Source organism: Carcharhinus amblyrhynchos, chromosome 8 (genome assembly GCF_965287045.1).
Source record: "Carcharhinus amblyrhynchos chromosome 8, sCarAmb.v2.hapA, whole genome shotgun sequence".
NCBI classification, from domain to species: domain Eukaryota; kingdom Metazoa; phylum Chordata; class Chondrichthyes; order Carcharhiniformes; family Carcharhinidae; genus Carcharhinus; species Carcharhinus amblyrhynchos.
Window position 1 is genome coordinate 44917673 of NC_137331.1, and position 25935 is coordinate 44943607.

Here is a 25935-nt window from a genome sequence, read left to right on the forward strand (position 1 = left end):
ACTATGTAAACAATGAGAAAATGATATGGTGGTCAGCTGACTCAGTATAAATAAGAAACTGCTGGGGTTTGTGGGAGTTTGGAGTAATGATGTTTCTTTATTAAACCTTTTTCTTTGATTTATAAATTGGAGTAAGTTGTGTTTCATTTTATTGCCTATAACTGAAGAGTTATATCTGCTGGATCAACAGCCAGAGACTTGTGATCAGCTAGCATCAGAGATAAATCACAGCATCACCCGAGGGCTGACATATGCCACCGCGATGATCAGCAGCTCCACGGGTTTGGCAACAGGCGCCAACACCAAAAGCAACACACATCAACACCTCAAAAGCCTGATCTGTTCAGCCCTCAGCAAAAGTGCACCATGTGAACCTACCTGATTCTCAACAGATTCGCTGCACACTCATCACCAAACATAGATGGAAGAATGCCAAGGACAAGTGATTAACACCAGGATTTATGATAAACACTTTAATTTATTTAACCAGTAACTTTACATTTAGGAAGATGGATTAAAAAATGGTATCTTCCTTTATTTACTTGCTGTACGTATCTGAAAACAGTAACAAAATGAAATTTGTTGCGTGAGTTTGCAGCTTCTAAAAATGCCTGAGAATCCAGTTATTATTAAATAACAGCTAGTAAATCTATCGCTTATTAGATCATTTAACAATTAAAGAATAATATTAACATGAATACAGTAATGATGCTGTGCACAATGTAAGGGAAGTGGGAGCACTAAAACTGAGTGCTGGGTATGTAACAAATGCAGTTTGATAACAGTCACACTTACCGTAATGTTTTCCCCAGCAAAACATGTTTTACTGTAAATGCAATAATTTGTGTGTACTGGAAACAATCAGTGTCTCTTCCACTTGTGTTAAGTAAGTGTCATGAAACTTCTTGATCCCAGAAAGTCTTGGAAAATAGGAACGTCAAATACTACTTACAGGAAGCTCCCACAGTCCATGCAGCTCTTAAACAAGCTCCATTTTGGCTCACGGTACAAGCTATGGGACATTACACAGTTGCTATTGTGAAGATCATACATATGCAGTCTGATTTGGCTCCCACAGCACATTCTGGAGTCTGGAAATCAGAAGTTGTAGAAAAGCAAAGTCCAGCTGCTGGTCCACTTCTATCTGTCTTCAGGAATCACAGGGGTTTCCTTGATAGAATCCTGTGAACAATCTTGAAAACAAGAATTTAAGTCAAAGGAGATCAAACAGACTTAAATAAATCAGGTTGAAACAGTCTGAATTTTTACTTACAGTTGTTTAATTTTGTGATTTTAACTTTATTTGTTAGGATTGTTCACAATCACAAAGGAATTTTAAATTAAGACAACAGATTTCAGTCTTACATTGAAACTAGAAGCAGCAGGAGGCCATTCAGCCCCAAAAGCTATGTCTAATTTCTTCTTGACTGCATTCTGTGGTAGTGAATTCCACACATTCACATCCTCTGGGTGAGGAAATTTCTCCTCACCTCAGTTTTAAAAGGTTTACCCCTCATCCTCAAACTGTGACCCCTAGTTTTGGACTCCCCCATCGTTGGGAATATTCTTTCTGAATTTACCCTGTCTAACCATGTTAGAATTTTATAAGTTTCTACGACATCTCTCACTCTTCTAAACTCCAGTGAATATAATCCTAACTGACTTAGTCTCTCCTCGTGTGACAGATGTGCCATCCCAGAAATCAGTCTGGTAAACCTTCACTGTACACCCTCTATAGCAAAGACATCCTTCCTAATATAAGGACACCAAAACACAACAACTCCAGATGTGGCCTCACAACAACCTATACTATTGCAGCAAACATGGCTATACTATACACAAGTTCTCTCGCTATGAAGGCCATTTGCCTTCTTTACTGCCTGTTATATCTGCACACTTCCAGCGGCTGATGCACGAGGACACCAAGGTCTCATTGAGTATCCACCTCTCTCAATTTACACCCAATCAAGTAATAATCTGTTTTCCTATTATTGCTATCAAAGTGGATAACGTCACATTTATGCACATCATACTGCATCTGCCATACAGATGTCCACACGCTCAACCTGTCCCAAATCACGCAACGCCCTCTATAAAGTACAGGATTATTACTCCCTCCTATAGGGTTCAGGATTATTACTCCCTCTGTTCCTTTTGTTTTCTTAGCTTCTGAGATAATTACTAGTCTTGAACCATTTAAACTTTAAAACATGAATCTTTATTACTGTTCCTTCCCTTCCACAGATTTGTAATCTTTACTGTTGAACTCCCCGTAACAATAATTACAGAGATTACAAAACAATTCCATCTATATTTATTCTTTTGAAATCTGTTGCAAGTAGGAACAAGATTTGTGAAAATACAAATTACTCTGTTTACATTGTGCAGCCACGAACAATCACAGTATCAGGGTTTAATTTGTTTCTGGTGATTAGCAATTCACAAAGTTTTTCACTGGCCATCAGACTCTCCCTGTGCCCAACACAAACTGTCACATTGAGTTTAGGAGCCATGAGAATGGTCTCTCCTGGGGCAAGGGGCTGTCTATGTTCTTATGTTCTTAAGTTCTATCCAGGGCAAGGGACTGATGACCCAGGGCAAGGAACTGTCTGCCTCCATGCATTGAAGCCATTTGTGGCAGTTATTTATGGACCTGTGTGGGAACAAGGAATATAGGAGCAGGAGGAGGCCATTCAGCCCATCAAGCCTGCTCCGCCATTCAGTTTGATTATGGCTGATCATCTACCTCATTGCCACTTACTCCCATTATCCCAATATTCCTTAATGCCAGTAACCAGAAATCTATTGATTTCTATCTTGAACAAGCTCAATGATGAATCTCCCACAGTTATCTACGGCAGAGAATTCAGAAGACCACCATCTGAGCAAAGAAATTCCTCTTCATGTTAACTAGCCTACCCTTTATTCTGAGACTGTGACCCCATCAGGGGAAACATCCTATCCATATCCATCTTGTTACACTTTGCAATATCTTTGTAAGGTTCAATCTCTCATTCTTTGAATCTCTGGAGAATACAGGCCCTGTTTCCTCATAAGACAATCTGGCCATCTCAGGAATTAGTCTGGTGAATCTCTGTTGCACTCCCTCTGTGACAATTATATCCTTGGGTAAAATAAGCAATATTGTACATGAAACTCCAGGCACAGTCTCACCACGGTTCTCTACAATTGCAGCAAGATATCTTTATTTCTGAACTCAAATTGCTTTGTGTTGAAGACCAAAATACCATTTGTCTTCCTAATTGCTTGCTACTATTGGCTTATACTGACTCATGAGGTAAGGAGGAGATAATGCTTTAATGGTAATATCACTGGACTTGTGATCCAGAGGTCCTGGCTAATGTTCTGGGGACACAGGTTCAAATCCCATCACTGCAACTGGTGGAATTGAAATTCAATAAATACTTTAGAACTGAAAAGCTAGTGTCAACAATGGTGACCATGAAATCTTTGTTGATTGTCATAAAAACCCATCAGGTTTATTAATATTCTTGAGGGAAGAAAATCTGCTGCCCTTACCTGGATAGGGATGCATGATTCCAGAACCATATCAAGGTAGTTGACTCCAAATTGCTCTCTGAAATGGTGTGGCAAACCACTCAGTCCAAGGGCAGTTAGGGATGAGCAACAAATGCTGGACAATGGCCACATCCCGTGAAAGAATACATTTTAAAAATGAAGAAGGGCACCCATGACTCTTTCGGCATCAACACTTCCCAGCCTCTCACTATCCAGAGTAGTTTACTTCACACTTATTCACATTTTATTCCATCTATTATTGCCATGTTTTTGCTGCCTCAGGCTGTCCAAATCCGCTTGAAGCTTCTTTGCATCCTCCTCACACCTAGTTTTGTGTCATCAGCAAATTTGGAAATATTACATTTGGTCACCACATCCCAATCATTTATTCAGATTGTGAAGAGCTGTGGCCCAAGCACTGAACCTCACAGTATCCCAATAGTAACAGTCCCAAATGACAAAATCCAATCATTGCTGTCTTTACCAGTAAATATGAGATCCAAAATGCCAACTGTCCAGATTGAAGGCTTGTGTATTTACATTTTAATTTAGGAATGATAGTTCAGTAAGTGCACAAAATTCCATCTCTGAGCTCATTTAGTCATCATAGAAATCATAGAAACCCTACAGTGCAGAAAGAGGCCATTCAGCCCATTGAGTCTGCACCGACCACAATCCCACCCGAGCCTTATCCCCATATATTACCAGCTAATCCCTCTAACCTAAACAACCCAGGACACTGAGGGGCAATTTAGCATGGACAATTAACCTAACCCGCACATCTTTGGACTGTGGGAGGAAACTGGAGGACCAGGAGGAAACCCACGCAGACACAGGGAGAATGTGCAAACTCCACACAGGCAGTGACCCAAGCCAGGAATCGAACCCAGGTCCCTGGAGCTGTGAAGCAGCAGTGCTAAACACTGTGCTACCACGCCACCTATGAGTCCATGAGCCCCATCTCCTGTTCCCTCAATCCTATTCCCACTAAATACTGACAAGTTAACGTCCCATCTTAGCTTCCATGTTGGCCAACATTGTTACTGGTTCTCGCTCCAAATGTTGTTGCTCTCCCCTTCAAAGCTGCTATCATCAACCCACTACTCAAAAAAAATACATAAGCTTTGTTCCCACTCTCCTTGAAAGTTATTGCCTGTCTCCAATCTCTCTCCTCCCCAAAGTCCATGAAGGGGTTGGTGCCTCCCAAACTCATTCCCATCTGTCCCAGGATTCCAGGTTTCAATCTCTCCAATCAGGTTTCTGCCACGGTCACAGTACCCAATCAGCTCTTATCAAAGCCATAAACAACATCCAGTGTGTGAGTGTGACAAAGAGAAACTTTCCCTCCTCGTCCCTCTCCAGCTGTCTGCAGTCTCTGACATGATGACCACACCATCCTCATCAACACCTCTCCACTGTCATCCAGCTGGGACTGCTCTCACCTGCTTCCATTCTTATCTATTTAATACACTCAGAAACTCACCATCAATGCTTCTCTCCCCATTCCTGCTTGACTACCTTCAGTGTTCCAATCCTTTGCCCCCATTTCTCAACTACACGCTGCCCCTCACATCATCCTCAGAAAGCACAGTGTCAGTGTTGACATGTATGCTGGTGACACGCAGCTCTCTCGACTGTTCCACTGTTGCTAAATTATCAGACTGCTTATCCAACATACACCCCTAGATGAGCAGACATTTCCTCCACTTAAATATTGGGAATGCTGAAGTCATTTTTTGAGATCCCACCACAAACTCCCCAGCCACTGACTCTACCCCTTTTCCTTGTAACTGAATGAGGCTAAAGCAGGGTGCTCACAACCTGTGTGTCATAAATGGATGACCCCTTCTTTTGAAAAAGTGACCCCTCAATTCTCTCACTAGAGGAACCGTCCTCTCTATATCGACCCTGTCAAGACCTTTTTGGGATCGCATATGTTTCAATCAAATCACCTCTTATTATTCCAAGCTCCAGCAGATACAAGCCTAGCCTGTCCAACCTTTCCTAATAAGTAAATCCGCCCCATTCCAGGTATTAATTTAGAACGCCTTCTTTGGACTGCTTCTAATGCATTTACATCCTTCCTTAAATAAAGAGGCCAATGTCATAGTATTCCAGGTTTGGTCTCACCTGTGTCCTGTACTGAAGCAGAATCTCCCCTATTTTTGTATTCAATTCCCCTTGCAATAAAGTATAACATTCATTCTATTAGCTTTTCAAATTACTTGCTATATCTGCATACTAACCTTTTGCGATTCACGCACTAGGATACCCAGATCCGTCTCTGAACCTAAAAGCTTTATGACTCTCATCATTTCAATAAAACCATCCCTTTTCATTCTTCCTGCCAAAATGGGCAATTTCACATTTTCCCATAATGTACTCCATTCACCAGATCTTTGCCCACTCACTTCGCCTATCTATATCTTTTTGTAGCCTCCTTATGTCCTCTCCAGAACTTACTTTCCTACCTTTGTGTCATTGGCAAATTTAGCAATCATCACTTCATCCAAACCATTTATGTAAATTGTAAACAGCTGAGGGCCAGCATTGATTCCTGTGGCACACCACAATGTGACTTGGTGTCTAACTTTAATACCTCTGTGAATTACCTTGGGATGATTTATTGCATTAAAGGTGCTGTATAAATCCAGGTTTCAAACAGAATTGACAAAACAGCAACTCAAAGACTGGATTTGGGAAAAGTTCCAGTCCTGATTAGTTGACCTATTCTCCGCTTTTCTACCATCATAGAAATGGCCACCCGAAGAAGCCAAGAATTAATGATTCGTTCATCTCGAGATGTAGGATGATGCTCCTTGATATAAAATATTCAATATCATGTACAGGGACTGGAAGCCTTGAAGACCTTTTTCAGATGAGCCTCTGGTTTGGCACTCCTATCCCAGAGTCAGAATATTGCTCAAGCCACATAGCAGCAGATTGAGTTCAATTCAAACTCACGCCAGCACTCTGCTCAGAGGTTGTGAGATCGTTGGAGAGATGATGCCCTTCAGGTGAGGCCATGTTTGTCAGCTGCCATCCATTCTCAGGCAGCCTGATGTGATATGTTTTTATAATGATAAATGACCAGCCAATTTACAATGTTTCACAGCAGGGGAACAGTGATTAGCACAGATTGCTACAAGAGACAGCAACTTAGATTGTTGTAAACACCTGCAGTTATTCAAACCCTAGGCTGAGATTGAGTGATAACCTCCACTATCCCCAGACTGTCTACATCCCCTCCCAAATGACAGCAATTGTATTTTCAGGAAACATTGAGGGAAAACTTGAAAGAGGTCCATTTTCTGAAAATCACAATCCACGGATTGGATTGAGCTGTTAACTGGAACTGAATGTAAACACACAGTGAAGAGGGTTATATGCCACTTAAATATCTCACTGAGCTGTAGAGAATCACAGAACTGGACAATATCCAGGCTTGGTCTGACAAATGACAAGTAATGTTCAGGACACACAAATGCCAGACAATGACTATCTCCAACAATAGAGAATCCAACCATCTACCCTTGACAATCAACGGCTGCAAGAGCAAATCAAGGACTAGTAATTCTGCAAAACACGAACTCACTTCCTCCCAGGGCACATCCACCATCAGAAGGCACAAGTCAGGGATGTAATGGAATACTCTCAAATGCCTGGATGAGTACAGCTCCAACAATACTCAAGAAACTGCACACCATCCAGGGCAAAGCAGCTGCTTGATTAACACCCCATCCACCACATTAAATATTCACATCCTCCATCACCAATATGTAAGTAGTAGCAGCATCTACCATCTACAAGATGCTCTGAAGCAATTCAGCAAGGCTGCTTCAACAATACCTTGCAAAATACACAACCTTTACCATCTATAAGGAGAGGGTAGCAGATACCTGGGAACACCACCACCTGTTCCCCTCCAAGCCACACGTCATCCTGACTTGGAAATTTATTGCCATTCCTTCACTGCCACTGGGTTAAAATCCTGTGTCTTCCTCCCTAACAGCATTGTGAGTGTTACTGCGGCTGTTCAAGAAGGCAGCTCACTGCCACCTTCTCAAGGGTAATTAGTGATGGGCAGTAAATGCTAGCCTAGCCAGTGATGCCCACATCTCACAAAGGAATAAAAGAAAATCTTTTCACAGTTGGGTACAGTTTTGTTCCCATCCTATACCCTGTATTACCCTATTTTAGCAAATCATTCAGGTTCAGGCTTACATCATTCTCAAACTACTTTAAACATGATCAATACAGCTTGGGCACAGGCCCATCCCTGGAAACTCTTCAGTTGAGCTTTGCGCTTTCTCACCTACAGAATGCCTCATGCTCCAGTCCACAGCCTCTACATTACATAACCTGGCCGTAACTTCCCTCCTAGCAGGCATGCCTGGCTGATCAGGATCCCCAGTTGGCTGAGCGAAGGCCTACTATTGACTGACCACCTCCAGGCATTCTCGTAAACCAGTGATTTGTGCCAGACATCAACCAGTTCTGGCTGGCCGGGATCCACAGCTGGCTGACCGGAATCCACATTTTCACTTCACTTAGTTACAAAACTGGGAACAGTGATCTATTGCTGGGTAGCTCTCTGGCATTAAACTGCCGGCTTCCTTTCTCAATTCCTCACGCAAAGGGAGTGACCAGTGAGGTTGATATTGCAATTATCAATTGGGTGATAATCTGTTCCATCAGATTGACTGGTTTGGAGATGTGGGATTTGGACACTAAACTGGAGACCCTTGAAAGAACTGCACAACGTAGTAATGTATGAAAACTACAAAAATCAAACGCCAACTCAAACACAAGAAAATCATTTTCATTATTCGCTCTGCATAAGCATCACTTTTTGGATTAAAACAATGAACTTGAATCTGGCGCTGAGTTGCAGCCTCTTCATATTACAGCTGTCAGTTCAGATTTACTCAAAATGATACATCTCACACTGCGTGTGAGTATCCTGAGATCTCAGTGAGAATTCATTATCAGCTGCTGATTCTGACCCAGGCCCAGGCTCAATCCCCAGGGTGGACGAATGTTCTTGAACTCAGTTGGGGTGACAAGAAGGCAGAAATTGGGCTCAACCTATTTATGCTAGTGAGAAATGGAAAACATCAACTAAGGTTTCCACACTGATCGCCAGCTAGCGACTTGGCCTGAACAGGCTGCAAGTCTGAGTGTTTGGTATGGTTCAACAAAATCAGAAGCATTAACTTTTACAACAGAGAGGAGACCATGCAGGAAGATCAAAACACTGATGGAAAGGTAATGACCCTCTGATCCATTCAGTCTGTCCACCACAGATACAATACCTTGTACATCACAATATATACACTTCCCAACCTACCCAAAACAATCTTATCTCTTGGAAGAAATGAAAAAACAGATAATGCCCAGGCTAATTTGTGGAAAAAAAAATCTGGGAGTTACCTCTCCCACCCATCTAGGTGATCCAAAGTAACACAAGCATCGCTCTGACCTTTCTTTTATTCTTAACCTGGAATTCCCATTACTACTGGGGACAGGATTCTTAAACATGTCTGTCTTATTTCCCACACTTCAGCTCTCATTCATTCCCCTCCCTCCCAGAGTCACAATAAGGCCCCTCTTGTCCTCACCTCCTATCCTACCAGCCTCCATGTTCAATGGCTCATCCTTTGCCATTTCCACCATCTGCAGCATGATGTCACTACCAATAATAGATCTTCCCTTGTCTCCATTCAGCATTCTGAAGGAATTATTCTCTCCACAACACCCTGGTCCACACAGCTACCCCCAACATTCGTTTTACCTTTCATGCTACTGTTCCACGCATGCACAGGAAATACAACGCCTTCACTTTGACCTCCTCCAGCTCCACCAACCAGGAAAGAGGCAAATCACTCAAATCGCTTCTTGGTAAAATAGTGATTCACACTGACTGCTTTTAATTCTGTACACTGCATTCCCTATTCTACACGGGGGAGACCAAACACAGACTGGATGATTGTTTTTTGGGTCACCTCTGCTCAGTCTTCAAGCATGACTCTGAGCTTTAAGCTGTCTGTTATTTTAATTCTTTGCTCCATCTACTCTGATGTCATGAAGTTCAGCAGAAACTCCATGAACTGCACTGGATTAAGCTCTTTACAGCCTTCCAAATTCAACAGCAACTTCAACAATCTCAAATCTTCATCTTTGCTCTAAGCGTCAATAATAATTCTTCTGTTTCCATTTCCACTTTCTTCTGACCCACGTTTGGTCTCTTGTCCCATTGCCATCTCCACTTTCTTTGCACCATCATCCCCTTTGTCATTTAATCTTTCCTGCCTTCCCATCCGATCACAGAACTTTTCCCTCCTCCACCCCTCCCACTGTTTCCGTACTTACTTCAAACCTGTCACATCTCAAATCTTTCCAGTTGTGCTGAAAGCTCAAACTTTAAAGATTAACTTTGTCTTTCTGTCCGCAGGGAAGATATATCCAGTATTTTCTGTTTTTATTTCAGGTTTCCAGCATCTGCTCTATTTTGCTTTTGTTCCAAGTAGATTTTTATGGAAGGAATATGAACAGATATGTTGGAAAGGGAGCTCAGAATTAAGATATGGATTGGCTTTTGCTGAGTGAATGTTGGAACAGGTTCAAGATGTTGATTGGCCTCCTCCTATTCCTGAGGAAAAGTAGGTTAGATATTGAGGTGCTGAGACAGCCTGTCCTTTCCCACACTCTTTGGGAGTGTTGCAACTGAGGACAAGCTTTCTGCCACCCCAATGAATCAAGTGTTTTTTTTAACCCCTGCTGGCCTGTCAAGCTCACTTAGTGACATGCTGGTCCCTTTGCCCTGTTCCAGCATGGCACTATTGGACTTAATACTGGGCACAGCATCTAGCACACTAACTTTTTCTTTGTGTGGGTCCCTTTTTTGACAATGTCTGACTTATTGGAGATGAACAGAAAGTTGGAAGTATACACGAGCATCCAGACACTCAGATCCTGCAAGCAGCAACTCACATGCAACCACACACAAGGAATCTGGAAAAGAGCATGGATCAACCAACAACATAGAAGAGGGTCAAGTGGAGGTGACTGGTACGTGTATTGATGAAGAAAGGTCTAGTGTCCAACCGGCAGTGTCCATGATTGTGACCTTGTGTACACAACTGAACTTACTAAATCAACATAAGCACTTTACACTGTCACAGGAATATTGGAACTGAAATAAGACATTCAGGCCCTCAATTCTGTCCCACCATTCAATAAAAAGGTGCTTAATCTGAAGCTTAGCTCTCTCTACCCACCTTGGTTCCATAACCCTCAATACTTTAATCCTTTTTGAATTTTCACAGCTTCTTGTGTGACATGGTGGTGAAGATCCATTGGCTCTGGTATCAGCAGAGGCAGATATTGCAGATGTTAGCTGTGAACCTTCTAAAAACAACTGTGTCACTGAGACTATGAGGAAGCCTGTAGTCAGTGTGGCTGGAAGGAAACCTTCCAGTGAGTGGAGTCAGGTCTGATACAAGTTATGACGTCTTCGTTGTCAATCTGTGACAAGAAACATGAGTATCTTCAGGGGACTGAAGATGCAGTGTATTTGCTGGGGTATGTTCCATTATTTTGAAATGAGTCAGCTGTAATGGTTTAAACAACAGAGTTGAGTCCAGAACCAGGAATTTAAACAGAGGAGTTTTAAACTTAGAAATTGTCTACAGAGAAAGGTAATCCCATAACAACAGAGAAAGCCCATGAAAGAGAGGGGGCCATAAATGTTATTTTATATTTTAATATTTTACCAGCCATTCACACTACATTCCCATTGCAACGAGCATGGAGAATTTGGCACTGTTCCCTGCAGCAGGATGGAGATATCCTGCCAGCATGAATGGCCATAATATTCCAGCCTTAATGTCCAGTTCCAAGCACAAAGGATGCTTTTTGTTACATTGCTGTTGTGTTAGTGTATCATTAGGAAAGAGCATACTCCTGACCTCAAAACAAGAGAAAGCACATACATGATTAACTAGGAGAAAATATTTGAGAGAGGCCCCAAAACCTCCAGTATGCACACACTGTAATGTCAACAATTCCTGGAACAAATTGCAAAGCTCTGGATCCTCTTAACTGGTTACAACCAAACGCCAAGACACTGTGAACCTGTATGTTCTCCCTGCCCCATACACACTCACAAACTTTTGCTACAAGGATATTCAGTACCAGGAGAGATAGTGATGTAGTGCTAATGTCACTGAGCTAATAATCCAGAGGCCCAGGCTAATACTTTGAGGACACAAATACAAATCCCACCACAGCAGTAGGTAGAATATAAATTCAACTGACAAATTCAAATCATGAATAAATCTGGAATTGAAAGCTAGTGTCAGCAATGGTGACCTTCAAACTACCATTGATGGTTGTAAAACCCATCCAATTCACCAACTTCCTTTAGGGAAGGAAATCTGCCATCCTTCCCTGCACTGGCCTACTTACGTCTCCAGGGCCACAGCTATGTGATTGGCTCTTAACTACCATTAGAAATGGTCTTATAGTTACTCAATTGTATGTCTCCAGAGCCACAGCTATGTGATTGACTCTTAACTACCATTAGAAATGGTCTTATAGTTACTCAATTGTACCAAACTGTTACAGAGACATCAGATGGACTTCAGCAGTTACAAAACCAGCTCATCACCACCTCCTCACAGACAATTAAGATGGGTAACATATGCTGGCCTAGCCAGTGATCCCACGTCCTATGAAAGAATTATAAAAAACTTTGGGTGTGTGCAAACATTTCCACAAATCTTTGTGCTAGCGTTGTTTTCCTTACAGCGGAGAAGGCTGAGGGGGGCCCTAACTGAGGTACATCCATCATTATGAAGTGCTTTGAAAGGTTAGTCATGGCACAAGTCAACTCTGGCCTTCAAAACTGCCTGGATCCACTACAGTTCACCTATCGCCACAGCAGATGTCATCTCCCTGGCCCTGCACTCAACCCTGGAACACCTAGATATCAAAGATACCTTTGTCAGACTCCTACTTAGGACTACTCTCAGCCTTCAACACCATTATTCCAAACTCTGTGGCCTGGGGTTGCCTTGGAAAAACAGCCAGCATACTCAAAGACCCCATGCATCCTGGACATTCTCTTTTTCACCTTCCTCCATTGGGAAAAAGATACAAAAGATTGAGGTCATTTACCAACCAACATAAGAACAGCTTCTTCCCTGCTGGTGTCAGACTTTTGAATGGACTTACCTTGCATTAAGTTGATCTTTTTCTACATCCTAGCTATGACTGTAACACTACATCCTACACTCTCTCCTTTGTACATACAGTATGCTGTATGTATCTACAGTATGCTCTGTCTGTATAGTGCGCAAGAAACAATACTTTTCACTGTATACCAATACATGTGACAATAATAAATCAGATCAAATCTAGAAAGTGAGGGACTTAGATAGGGTAGATAGGAAGAGACCTTTTCCCTTAGTAGAGGACTGAATAGGAGGTATAGATTTAAGGGACAGGGCAGGATATTTAGAGGGGGCTTTTCCCCAGAGGATGGTGGGAATCTGGAACTCACTGCCTGAAAAGGTGATAGAGGCAGGAACGCTCACAATGTTTAAGAAAAAATTAAATTAACACTTGGAATGCCATGGCGTACAAAGCTATAGTGCTGAAAAATGGGATTAGAGTAGATAGGTGCTTAATGGCCAGCGCATACATGATGGGTCAACGGGTCTCTTGTTATGCTGAAAAACCCTATGACTCTATAACACCATTTCTTAATGGCTTCATAAAAGCATCAAGCAAGATTTGGGACAGTCGGGGTGATTAAATATAAAGTACCTCAGCTTGGAAAACAACATTTGCAAATGTTGACGGAACTGGGGGAATTTGTTGATATTTGGCATATATCACTGCACAGCATCTCACTTTGGTAGTAATGCTTCATTGGAAAATTGACTGACACAGAAGGGCACACAAGCAATTAGCGCATGCAATAAAATTAACCTGTAAGTAAATAATCTTTATCCAATCTTCTAAAATGCATCAAGCTCTCCAGCCCACTATCATACAGTCTGGAGCTAAAGTGCTATTTGGAAGAATACATCAGGAATGTGCTGGTAAATTTATTCATCTTCCAAGAAATTTTATAAAATTAGTTTGAGTTTACTGGAGGCTCCTGCATTCCAGGTAATCTCACTTTGTTAGTTACTGACTTCTGTGAAATAACTAGTAATTCTGCAGTGAGTGGCTGTTATACATTGTACATAAAAGTGCAGAGCATTTACAGCAGAGAAACAGGAATTCAGTCACACAGGTTCTGTGAGCCTCCTCACACCCTTCTTTATCTCACCTCAACAACATATCCTTCCAGTTAGGTACACTGCCTCGAGCCATAGTGATTCACCATGTATGTATCTTGAGTATTGCAAATTACTTTTTAGAACACCTTTTTATGTTGCAATCAGGGGACTGTAAAGGGGATTGTTGCTGACTTTTCATTTATTATTAAAACTTTGCATTTGTGCATTTGGAAAAAATGCCACAGAAATTAAACCAGGGCCAAAGAATGATTGAACTGGTGCAAGCACATCATCAAAGACTGTTTTTATATGATAAATACAATACCTTTGATTCTACATTCTGGGGCCTCTTGGCAGCTGATTCTGATGTTGCAACCAGCTGTACATGGCCCGGGTTTGAGAAACTGGTGATATAAGTATAGGTTTTCTATGGTATAAAACAGCTTAAAGGACAGAATATTCTGGATGGGTTGCAATAGCTTTTTCCCTTCAATTTCCACAATATGCAGGTGGAATAAGAATAAAAAAAGGGTTATTTAAATAAATGAATCTCAGCTGCTGTTATAGCATTGGAAAAGTCTGTTAGCTTTGAAGCCAGAGATATTGAAAGGGACTCAGTAGATTAGCTCTGCAAATCTCAGGCCAAATCAGAAACTGCAGATTTGGAAGGTCCTCAGATCTACGAAGCAATCAAGGCGCTGTCCACTCTGAGTTTGGCACGTCTCAAGGTCTTGGATCAGCAAATGGTCAAGGTTCCTAAGTTGCAGCCTATGAGAAGGAATGCACTGTTGCCAGCAGATCACATCAATCATCCTGATATACCAATGTAGTAATTTTCCAAATTGGTTCTTCTGGCTGGTGAGGAGAGCCACCAGCGAAACAAAGGAGGAATATTCAACTCAAACATTCACCAAGTAAACCTACAGAAATCAACATTTTCTTGGATGAATGCGCCATGGTATCCCTATCCCCAAACTAAGTCACAGACATGATGCACAGAATGGCCACCACACCAAGTGTTTGGAGATTATCAGAGATTCCCCAACATGGTGGGTGTGAAGGACCACTTAAATCACAAAACTTGGATAATTTTGAAACAATGTTGTATTAGGGATGAAAAGGGGGACTTGCAAATGGAAGCAGGAGAACTAGCGGAGGTATTAAATGAGTACTTTGCATCTGTCCTTACAAAGAAAGAATATGCTACCCAGGCCAAGGTGAGGGAGGAGGTAACTGGGACACTGGAATATTTTACAATTGAAAAGTTGGAGATGTTAAAAAAGCTATCTATATTTAAAATAGAAAGGGTACCAGGACTGGATGAGGTGCATCAAAGTGTATTGAGGGAAATAAGAGTGGAAACAGCAAAGGTGATAATCTTCCAGCCTTCTTTAGATACAGGATGCTGCTAGAGGATGAGAGAATTGTGACTGTTACACCCTTGTTCAGAAACAGTGCAAGGATAAACTGGCAGTGGGAGTAAAACTTCTGGAGAGAGCATAGAACCAACGTTTCGAGTGTAGATGACTTCTTCAGAGCCCTGATGAAGGGTTATCTAGCCTCTATTCTCTCTCCATTGATGTTGCCAGACCTGCTGAGATTTTCCAGCATCTTCTGTTTTTGTTTCAGATTTCAGCATCTGCAACATTTTGCTTTTATATTATTGTAAAACTTCTGGATACTCTAGGTCAGGACTAAATCAGTAGTCACCTAAAGAATTGCAGGATAATTAAGGCAAGCCAGCATGGATTCATGAAGGGAAAATCACATTTAATTAACATGCTGGAGTTTTTTGAGGAAGTAAGAGAGAAGGATAATAAGGGCAACACTGTCTATATGGAGTATATGGGTTTTCAAAAGGAATTTGATACAATGCCACACAACAGGCTTTTGAGTAAAATTCTAACTCATGGAATAAAAGGGAAAGTTAGCACTGGGATAAGAAATTGGCTAAGTGACAGGAAACAGAATAGTGATAAATGTTGTTCATCAGATTGGAGGAGGGTTTGCAAAAGGGAGTAGAGTTCCCCAGGGGTCAGTGTTGTGACCCTTGCTCTTTCTAATGTATATTAATTACCTCGGCTGTGGTGTTCAGGTCATGGTTTCAAAATTCAAGATGATGCAAAGACTGGAAGTGTTGTCAACTGTGATGAGGATAGATTTGAATTTCAAAAGGGCTGGTGATTAGGGCAGAAAAGTGGAAGATGAGGTTCAATAAAAAGAAGTGTGAGGTGATTCATTTTGGCAGGAAGAATAAGGAGTGACAATATAAAGTAAAGGGAGAAACTCTGCAGGAACATAGGGTCCTTGGTGTATATTGATAAAACTTGTTGAAGATAGAAGGGCATGTTGAGAGAATACTTAATAGAGAATGCGGTATCCAAGATTTTATAAATAGGGACATTGAGTACAAGGGTAAGGAGGTCATATTGAACTTGTATAAGACACTAGTTGAGGCTCATCTGGAATACTGCATTCAGTTCTGCACACCATTCTTGGGGATGGATGCGAAGGCATTGAAGAGAGTATAGAAGATATTCGTAAGAATGATTCCAGGGATAAAGAACTGTAACTATGAAGAAAGATTGGAGAGGTTGGATCAGTTTTCTTGGAGAAAAGAAAGCTAAGAAGAGACTTGATGGAGCTATTCAAGGTCCTGAGTGGTATGGACAGAAGACTAAAGAAATTTGGCATGTCAGCTATGAGTCACACCAACTTTTATAGATACACCATAGAAAGCATTCTTTCTGGTTGCATCACAGCTTGCTAGAGCTCCTGCTCTGCCCAACGCTATAAGGAACTACAAAAAGTCATGAATGTAGCCCAATCCATCTCGCAAACTTGCCTTCCATCCACTGACTCTGTCTACACTTCCTGCTGCCTCGGTAAAGCGGCTAGGATAATTAAGGACCCTATGCACCCCAGACATTCTCTCTTCCATCTTCTTCCTTCGGGAAAAAGATACAAAAGTCTAAGGTCACGTACTGACTGACTTAAGAACAGCTTCTTCCCTGCTGCCATCAGACTTTTGAATGGACTTACCTTGCATTAATTTGATCTTTCTCTACACCCTAGCTATGACTGTAACACCACATTCTGCTCTCTCTCATTTCCTTCTCCATGAATGGTATGCTTTGTCTGTATAGCACACAAGAAACAATACTTTTCACTGCATGTTAATACATGTGACAATAATAAATCAAATAAATAAAAGTGAGAAACTGTTCCTGCTGAAGTGTATAAGAAGAAGCAGAGGGCACAGATTAAAAAATGGGTAAAAAGAGTAAAAGTGATTTAGGAGAAAATGTTTTCATCCAGAGGGATGTTGGAGTCTGAAGGAAACTTCCTGAGATGAGGTGAAGACAGATTCGAATGAGAAATTCAAAAGGAAGTTGGATTCCTATCTGAAAAGAATGTGCATGATAATGGGATAAGACAGGGGAGTGGGATTAGACAGAATGTTCTTCAAGAGAACCAGTGCAGACTCAATGGGCTGAATGGCCTCCTTCTGCACAGCAAAGATTCTGTAAACCTGTACCATGTCTTTGTCTCATGCACTATACATGGCATTATCTAAGGGCAAAACATATCCCCACTTACTGTGCTCATCCCAAATCTATGCTGAGCTCAGAATCATGTAATTACAAACAAAAATGAACTGGCAGTGTTAATAAGGCTATCTGAACATTGCTCTCACAGAGTAGGTTGATAGGTAGAGCTCATGAGGTTTGTGCATCACTGTCAGAAGGGGTTTCTGTGAAGCATGATGCAGTGAAGCAAGCTATAAAGGTACGCATATAAGTTGGTTCCTGAGGTGAACAGGTAAAAATTTAGACTAAAAGCAAATAGCCTGGGCAGACTTATTTTGAGCTTGAGAGGGTAAAACAAAGTAATTTGACCATTGGATACAGGCATGAAAGGTACACAAAACATATCAAGCTCTTAGGGAAGCAATTCTCTTGGAAGGCGTTTAAGATTCACTTCCTCCAGTAATTAGAATTCATGTTGAAGACCAGAGGTTAAAACAGCTCAGCAGGCAATTTCGTCAACTCCAACAAGATGCCACCACCAAACACATCTTCCCTTCACTCCCTCTGTTAGCATCCCACAGAGACCATTCCCTGTGGGATAACCTAGTCCACTCCTGAATTATACCCAACATGTCTCCGATGATTCATGGCTCCTTCTTATGCAATCACAGAAGGTGCAACACCTGTCCCTTTATCTTTGCTATACTTACCATCCAAGGTCCAAAACACTCATTCCAGGTTAAGCAGCGTTTCACTTGCATCTCTTTCAGTTTGGTCTATTGCATTCACTGCTCCCAATGGGGTCTCCTCTATATTGGAGAGACCAAGCTTTGCTGAGCATCTTCAGTCTGTGCGCAGTCAGGACCCTAGCCTTCCGGTTGCTTGCCATTTTAACACACAATCTTGCTCCCATGCCCACATGTCTGTCTTTGGCCTTTGGCAACGTCATGATGTGGCGATGCTGGCGTTGTACTGGGGTAAACACAGTGAGAAGTCTCACAACACCAGGTTAAAGTCTAACAGGTTTATTTGGTAGCAAAAGCCACTAGCTTTCGGAGCACATTCTCCTTCATCAGGTAGGTGGGAGTTCTGTTCACAAACAGAGCATATAAAGACACAAAGTCAAATTACAAAATCTCACTAACTGTCTTGTCTGAAGACAATACACATCTCTTTAACTGTGCTTAACACTCTCTCCATTCACATTGTCTGTACTTTAAGACTTGATTATCTGTAAAGACTCGCATTCCAACCATTATTTTGTAAATTGCATAATTTTGTAAATTATGCAAAAGACGTGAAAAGTTAGGACAAATTATGAAGCTTCAGCAGAAGGAGGTAACTAAGGATGCGCAAAGAGAAATGGAAACTACCTGTTCAAAATGGGATTCGGAGAAACAAGATTATAAAAAGTTTAGAGATCGAAGGAATATGAAACCCTTTTGAGTGAAGGTGAATTTCAACAAAGTTCTTGAAATGGCCAAAAGAAATTTTGACCAGAGAAGAAATGCACAAAAATACCATTTGACTATGCAAAATCAAAATGAGAATTTACCACATTTTGTTTGGAAAACGAGCTTCAGGATGTAATTATGCCTCAGGTTAGCGAAAAGGACAATTGGGCTGAGGTCTTAAATGAAACATTGCTTATGGTGTTTTTTTTGTTTTTATTCCAATCCAATCAAATCAAGTCCAATTCAGAGTCTCAACAAGTTGAGACATTCCCGATCCAAGCTGACAAGATAGGGCTCTCATCTCCTGTCCTGGACTTGATCTACATGATCCAAGCTGATTGGAGCAGGCAGAGCTCCTCCTGCAAGGCTTGATCTTATTTGCATTTTAGCCAAAAGGCCGAGATGTTGTTTTTAAAAATTGCTTCAAATGAAGCTGAAATGTAACCTGATGACTTCAACCAAACACAGCATGTCGATAATATACTTGATCTTGCCGCAGGAAAAGAAACACAAGAGTTATGATAATGCTATGATGTATAAATTCTGACCATCTTGTTACATTAAATCATTGTAATGATACAATATGACGTGTTGAGATGAAAAGTTTACTTGTATGATGTAACAAGTTATTTTGTTAAGATATTCATGGCGATAAACTGGTGTGAAGCAAATGCAAGGCCATTGTAAAGATGCTCTTTCAGAGAGTCAGTGCAGATTTGATGGCTCAAATGGCCTCCTTCTGTAAGATAGAGATTTTAAGGTTCAACTCATGTGATCATGGGCTGATTTTTAACCCCACTTGACCCAGTCCCCATATTCCTTGGAAGATTAAACATCTGTAAATATTACTGTGAGTCATGTATTTGCAACTGTCCCAGCATGCTTTGTAAATCGCTGTCTTAGATGGCCTAGTTGGCCACAGTAGTATTACCATGAGTCATGTAAATGCAATTGACTACAACAGCAACAATGATTATTCACATCCTCATGGTGCCGCAGAAACTCTGTGATCTACATGGCTGGTCAGTCAGCCAGAAAGACCAGTGTGGTCCTAAATGATCTTCCTGCACTATCTGAAGTTAATTGATGTTGAGGTCATCATTTAGTTACCCCGTCCCTGGGCTTTGGGCCATATTGGAGAAAAAAAAGTTCTTGTGCAACTGTACCAAGCAAGGAGTGAATTCCTTCAGGGGAGGTGAGGGAAATGGTGGAGTTCAATGATGAGATTGTTACAGTGTGTTAGAAGGGACCACAACATTATCGGGTATAATCTTGAGCTCGCATTCACTGCCTGCTATGTTGCTGGCAGGGGCACAAGATCTGGATACCGCAGTTCTTGCCAGTAAAAACGCGACTTTGGATCTCTCCTGCCCCATCGGCAACATCATGGGCGTGGACCTGCTTTGCATGCATTTAACTATTATTAACCCACCCACTTACAATATCTTGACCCCTGTCATATCTTCAAACCACGCCAATGTGACGTCATACAGACGTGAATCTGTTGTGGGGATCTTCCCGGGGGTGCAAAGGTGAGTATTGCCTCTGGGAAAGAAGGACATAGCCATGCGGTGCCTGCAATACCCTGGCGCTGCCCCTTGGCACAGGTTGGCACTGCCAAGTTGGCACCATGTTCATGGATGGGCACCATGGGAGTCTCATGGTGGGGGAGATTGGGGGGGGGGGGGCGGGGGTAGATGTAATTCATGAAGCTGCAGTTGTAACCCAGAAGCAGTCCAAGCAGAAGGGGACAATGGCACTGGTTATTGTGCGGGAAGTGCTGTTCACTCTAATCGTGAGGGGGAAGGGGCCAATGATCTCCATGGGAGGGGTGGGGGGGGGGGGGGGCGGGTGGTTGCGAGGGCTTGTGAATGCTGGCACTGAACGAGGGTGGGGTGGGGAGCTCCTGAAGCCTTAGTGATGGGGTGGCCGCAGATTTATTGCAGTTCTGATCAGGGAGCCCTTTAAACATGGTGCCCTGATCTCTGAGCAGCTGGACTTTGCCGGTGTGTTTAGCTATGTCTCTCTGTAGGATGGTATATGTCATGCCCGCTTGATCATCCTTTGGCAGAATCTGTAGAGAAACATTCCAGTTTTCTCGCCAGAAACTCTACCATCTTTTGGTAAGTTTCCCCCCCACAGATATGGCTTACATAACAGCAATCACTACATTTAATGCCAGAATATAAACAGTGGTCCTTTCAAACAGCAAAACACCTCGGGTCCTTGCATAATAGCTCAGTGAACGGTTTTGGAGGGAAAGTCCATAGGAATCCTACTGACAGAGTGATCAGCTACTCAGTACGTTTTGCAGCAAATTTTATTCTAATGAATGAGGTACACACTTAGAACCACATTTATGTCACCTACACCTATCTCCGCCAGAATTAATCGACTGATTGTCTGATGCATTGCCATTATTTTTCAAACAGTTTAGGATCACTAACGTTTATTATGCAGAAAATGATCCCCTATTCAATCCTACAGGATCAGATAATTAGTAAACAATTAATAATTGTTTAGTATGACATGTCTGTGTAATTTAAAACACTCTTAGGCACCAGTCATTTTTGTTTTTTTTTAGAGACCAAATTTACTAGGTAAGGAAAGATGAAGGTCTATCCAGTTCACCTTCTCCCATCGTGTTAATTCCATGATACAATGATAATAGAGTTATTCACGAAGCACAGTGGTCAATCTCAATCAATGCCTTTATAAAAAGACATGAGGTGAGAAACCCCCCCACCTCACACCCCTGTAGTCAAGAACTTTGGGAACAATAGGTCCACCATCACCTTAAACCCCCCAAACATGTTTCACTCATTCCAATTACTCACATTATAATACAAAATGATATTTCCTTGATCTGCATTTGAATGAATCAATACTAACAGCTTCCACCGTCTACCTAGATGGTGTGTGTGCTCATTGAAATTCTGCTCCTGCAGATTTTAATTTCCTTCCTTCAAAGACAGGCCTCAATCATCTTCTGGTTCTGCTGTTCTGGAGAAGGTGAACCAGTTTGTCAGCTTCCACATTATCCTGATCCTTTAGAATCCTAAAAGCAGCAATCACAACACCTCTATGCCTAATTTACATGTCTGCACACAATGTTCCAATCCCTCCATCCTCTCAATCTTTCTAGCTGCTCTCTGCTATAACCTTTGAATAGCTGCAGTAACATTTTGCATTCTATTAAGCAGAATTGCACACAATATTCCCAGTTTGGTTGCAATAAGTATTTTACTTTGTTTCTCCTTTAGATCTTACACCATCACAATTCCTCAGCCAACTGAACATAAAGCTGAAGGAATGAGAACAAGTCATCTCGCCATGGAGCTCACTCTGTCTGGTGCACCATCAGTTGTATTCATCACCATTATGGACTCTGCCTATTTATTTGATTTCTAAGTGGAGGGAAAATAAGTACAAAGCAACACTTCAATTCCTAGGCAACAAACTCAATCAAGCAACAGAGTGGAAAACTTCAACACAACCACGTCACTAAATTTGTTTGTATTCCATAAATGGCACCAGTAAATGTGGTTCATAATTTGATAATCCATAACTAAGCCCAAGCTCAAGTTCACATTTATTGTCGATCTCACTCACAGACGTTGTGAGTGTGGGAAATGGAAACAGAACAGTGGGTGTGGAAGCTGGGAGAGTTGGAGCTGCGTAAAGAAAATTTCAATCTGCATCTGACTGAGATCACGTGACACAAACAAACAACTCTCACCTTCAAAACCAAGAACATTCTTGGGAAAAAACAGTTACTCCAAAGGTTAATCAAGTTATGCTAAAAATCAAGGGCATTTGATTAGAAGTTAGTGATAAGTAAAAACATGTTGTTCTAACCTATAGGATCCTTGTGAAGTCAAGGGCTCCTTGAGGAGGAATGCAATAGGAATGATTCTCAGAGTTAGCATTTTATATTAGAAAGAGTAAATCACAACAGATTTGTTGAGCATAGAATGGGTAAGGTTCAGGCATAATTTAGGTGGCTGCAACAACTTTAATTTGGGCTAGGTGTTAAAAGCCTAAAAACACGCTGATAATGGGTCTTCCCATGAAGTTTTAAAACATCACTGAGTCCCCCACTACCAACATTCTGGGAGTTACCACTGACCAGAAACTGAACTGGACTAGTTATATAAAGATTGTGGGACAAAAGGAGCTCAAAGAATGGAAATTCTGTGGTGAGTAACTCACTTCCTAATTCCCCAAAGCCAATTCAACATTTACAAGGCACAAGTCAGGTGTGTGATGGAGTACTCTTCACATGCCTGGATGAATTCAGCTCCAACAGTCAAGATGCTCAAAGGCCTTCCAGAAGAAGGTAGCCTATTTGATCAGCATTTCCCATCCACCACAATAAACACTCACTCCCTCCACCACTGACAAACAGCAGCAGCCATGTGTATCATCTCCAAGATGCACTACAGGAACTCACTAAAGCGCCTTTACCAGTACCTTTCAAGTCCGTGACCTCTACCATCTAGAAGGTTGAAGGCAGCAGATACCTGGGAACGTCACCTCCTGGAGGTTTCCTCCAAGTATCTCACCATCCTAACTTGGAAATATATCACCGTTCCTTCATTGTCTCTGGGTCAAAGTCAAAATCCTGAAACTCTCTAACAGCACTGGGTTTACCTATGTCACACAGACTGTAGCAGTTCAAGGCAACAGCTCATCACCACCTTCCTAAGAGCAATTAGGGACAATATAAATGCTGATCTTACTAACAATGTCTACATCCCATGAAAGAATTTTAAAAAGTGACATATGAGATTTCAGTTCATGAAACAGTTACCGCAACAAATAAAATATATTTAACACAGATTTCAGATGATTTTAAGCGTGTGTATCCAGGTACCTATTTCCACTTTCTGCAGCATAAAACTGCTCAGAACAGAAAATGGTTGCTTGTATGGAGTTCTTTGAACTATGATCAGCAACATTATTTCAGCCACCATTAAGCTGCTGATCATTGGGAACAGGACTCAGTGAGGATGTTGAAATATGCCCTAATACTACATGCTGTTTTGTTGTCTCTCTTTGCCCTCTAAAATTTCCAAAATAGTTCTGCTTAGATATGAAGTAGAATAATGCAGGAGTGAAAGTCAGCGAGGGAGAGATGGGGAGACAGATATATTGTCTTCTCCCGGTACTACAGAATAAGTCTGTATTTGTCATCAAGTCAGGTATTCAAACACAAACATTGGATAGGGCTAAGCGGAGGTTGGGCTGAATTCATTGATTAAGTAGAAGCAGTGGACACTGAAGCACAGAGGGCAAAGCTTTTCTGGAGCAGGAATGAGGGGAATTGGTTATAGTTACTCTCCTGACTACAGGATTGATTACACACACAACTTCCCATCCATACTGGAATTCCCAGCACACTGCCATGTCCTAGAAATGAGCAGAATGAATAATTTACCCCATCCATACATGTGGACTGAGACGGGAGAGGTGGGGGTTGTCCTCAGTACAGACCTCTGTATCTCATCTTTACCTTTGATGGATTACGCGAAGAGATGTTATCTCTTACAGACAAAACAAGCCCAGACATAAAGGTTCTTTTATCATCTTTTGTTTAACCTTTACAAGAACAGTCCTCAGAACACAAGTCAAGTTGATCTTTTCATTTGTTCTAGTTTGCAATTTTTCTCCACCTTTTAAAATATTTTATGACATAGGATCACCCAAACAGGAGTGAAATGAGTGGTGTTGTACATTCATATACATGAGAAAAATATATCTGTGCTCTGGAGAAAGGAGGAAAAGGTGCAGGGGGGATCTTCACCCTGATTTCACAGAGCCCATTGACAGTACAGCCCACAATTGCCACACATACTGAATTTGTCACATTCCATTCGCAGTGGCAGGCCAATTCTCACATTCAAATCACAGCACACTAACAAAGACCATGTTGAAATGTAGCACTTATTACAAATGCTGCAGATCTTCTAGATGCTGACAAACTTAGAGCTTAAATCAAAATGTTTCACCTGCTCCAAATGGTGTCACTGTCCCTCACTCCTGACCTGATTACTGACTATTCCTAGTAAGGATCAGCATTGTTGGCCTTCCGAGGAATCCTTTGACTAATGGAACGTTGACAAATCTGGAATGCTGCCCACAAAGCTATACTTTACCAGCCTGAAAAATCATGATATTGTCTGAAACTAAAGCAAAGTCCAGAAGTAATTTTAAAAGGAAATTAGATAGTTTCTTACAAAAATAATAATCTCAAAGGATACGGGGAACAAGCAGGGTAAAAGACACAAGGGTTCTTGCAAAGTTCTGCTGCGTGGCATCGGGGGCAGAGCTTTACTGGGTCCTTCATGAGGTCTGGCACAAAGTCAATACCACTACCCACCCATCCAGCGCCAACTTCAGATGCAGTATTTGCAATTGATGATGCAAGTAGAGGCTTGATCTCATGTCACACATGAAGCATCAACCTAGACTGTAAATTAATTTTTAAAAATTGCTGAGCACACATCATGGAAGTGACGGGAGAATCCAGGAGAAAGGACAATCAGCAGAGGAGGGTCAATTGGCCAGTTATGCTGTAACGTTACGCCATAGTATGTTCTTTATATAGTACCTTTATTTATGCTGTATAATTGTCCTTGTGTCTAACCCTGAAACTTTATAAAAGGATTGCACAGGCTTTGAAAGAGGGAAAGCACTAATTAATGAAGAATTTTTAAAGGAATGTAAAGATATGTAAATGCTGCAGAGGTTTCATATCTTTAAACTCCAATCTTATTAATATATATTAATGAGAGGCACTCTTTTTCTTTTGTACCATATTTCATTTTGTTGGCACACAGTGATTTCATCTTACAAAGCATTATGCAGACTCCACCCTGAACATAACTTGTGCCCCAAGGTGCCAGAGGCAGTTTGTTTGATATTTCCAGCTTGGAAAAACAGATTTTCCAGCTAGCTACTTTTGTGCTTTGAAATTTGGCTGTGTGCCAAAGAATATTAATTTTCTCGTTACAACTACAGTCACAACCCTAATCCTAACCTAGGCTTAACATGCAGCTAATCTCACCACAGAATTACAATCACTTCACAATTGCTGCAATCACCATTTCTGGTGTA

The 25935-nt window shown here is 41.5% G+C and overlaps 1 protein-coding gene across 3 annotated transcripts in view; it reads right to left on the reverse strand.

Annotated features, from left to right (window-relative positions):
- Positions 1 to 464: 464 nt before the first annotated feature.
- The window catches only part of bbs9 (Bardet-Biedl syndrome 9), a 387401-nt gene continuing 361930 nt past the window's right edge, over positions 465 to 25935 (reverse strand). For all 3 annotated transcript variants that reach the window (XM_080193988.1, XM_080193989.1, XM_080193987.1), the window contains one exon: positions 465 to 1193. In XM_080193988.1, coding sequence (XP_080050114.1) covers positions 1141 to 1193 — 53 coding nt within the window. In that variant the 3' untranslated portion in view covers positions 465 to 1140. The remainder of the gene's footprint in view (positions 1194 to 25935) is intronic.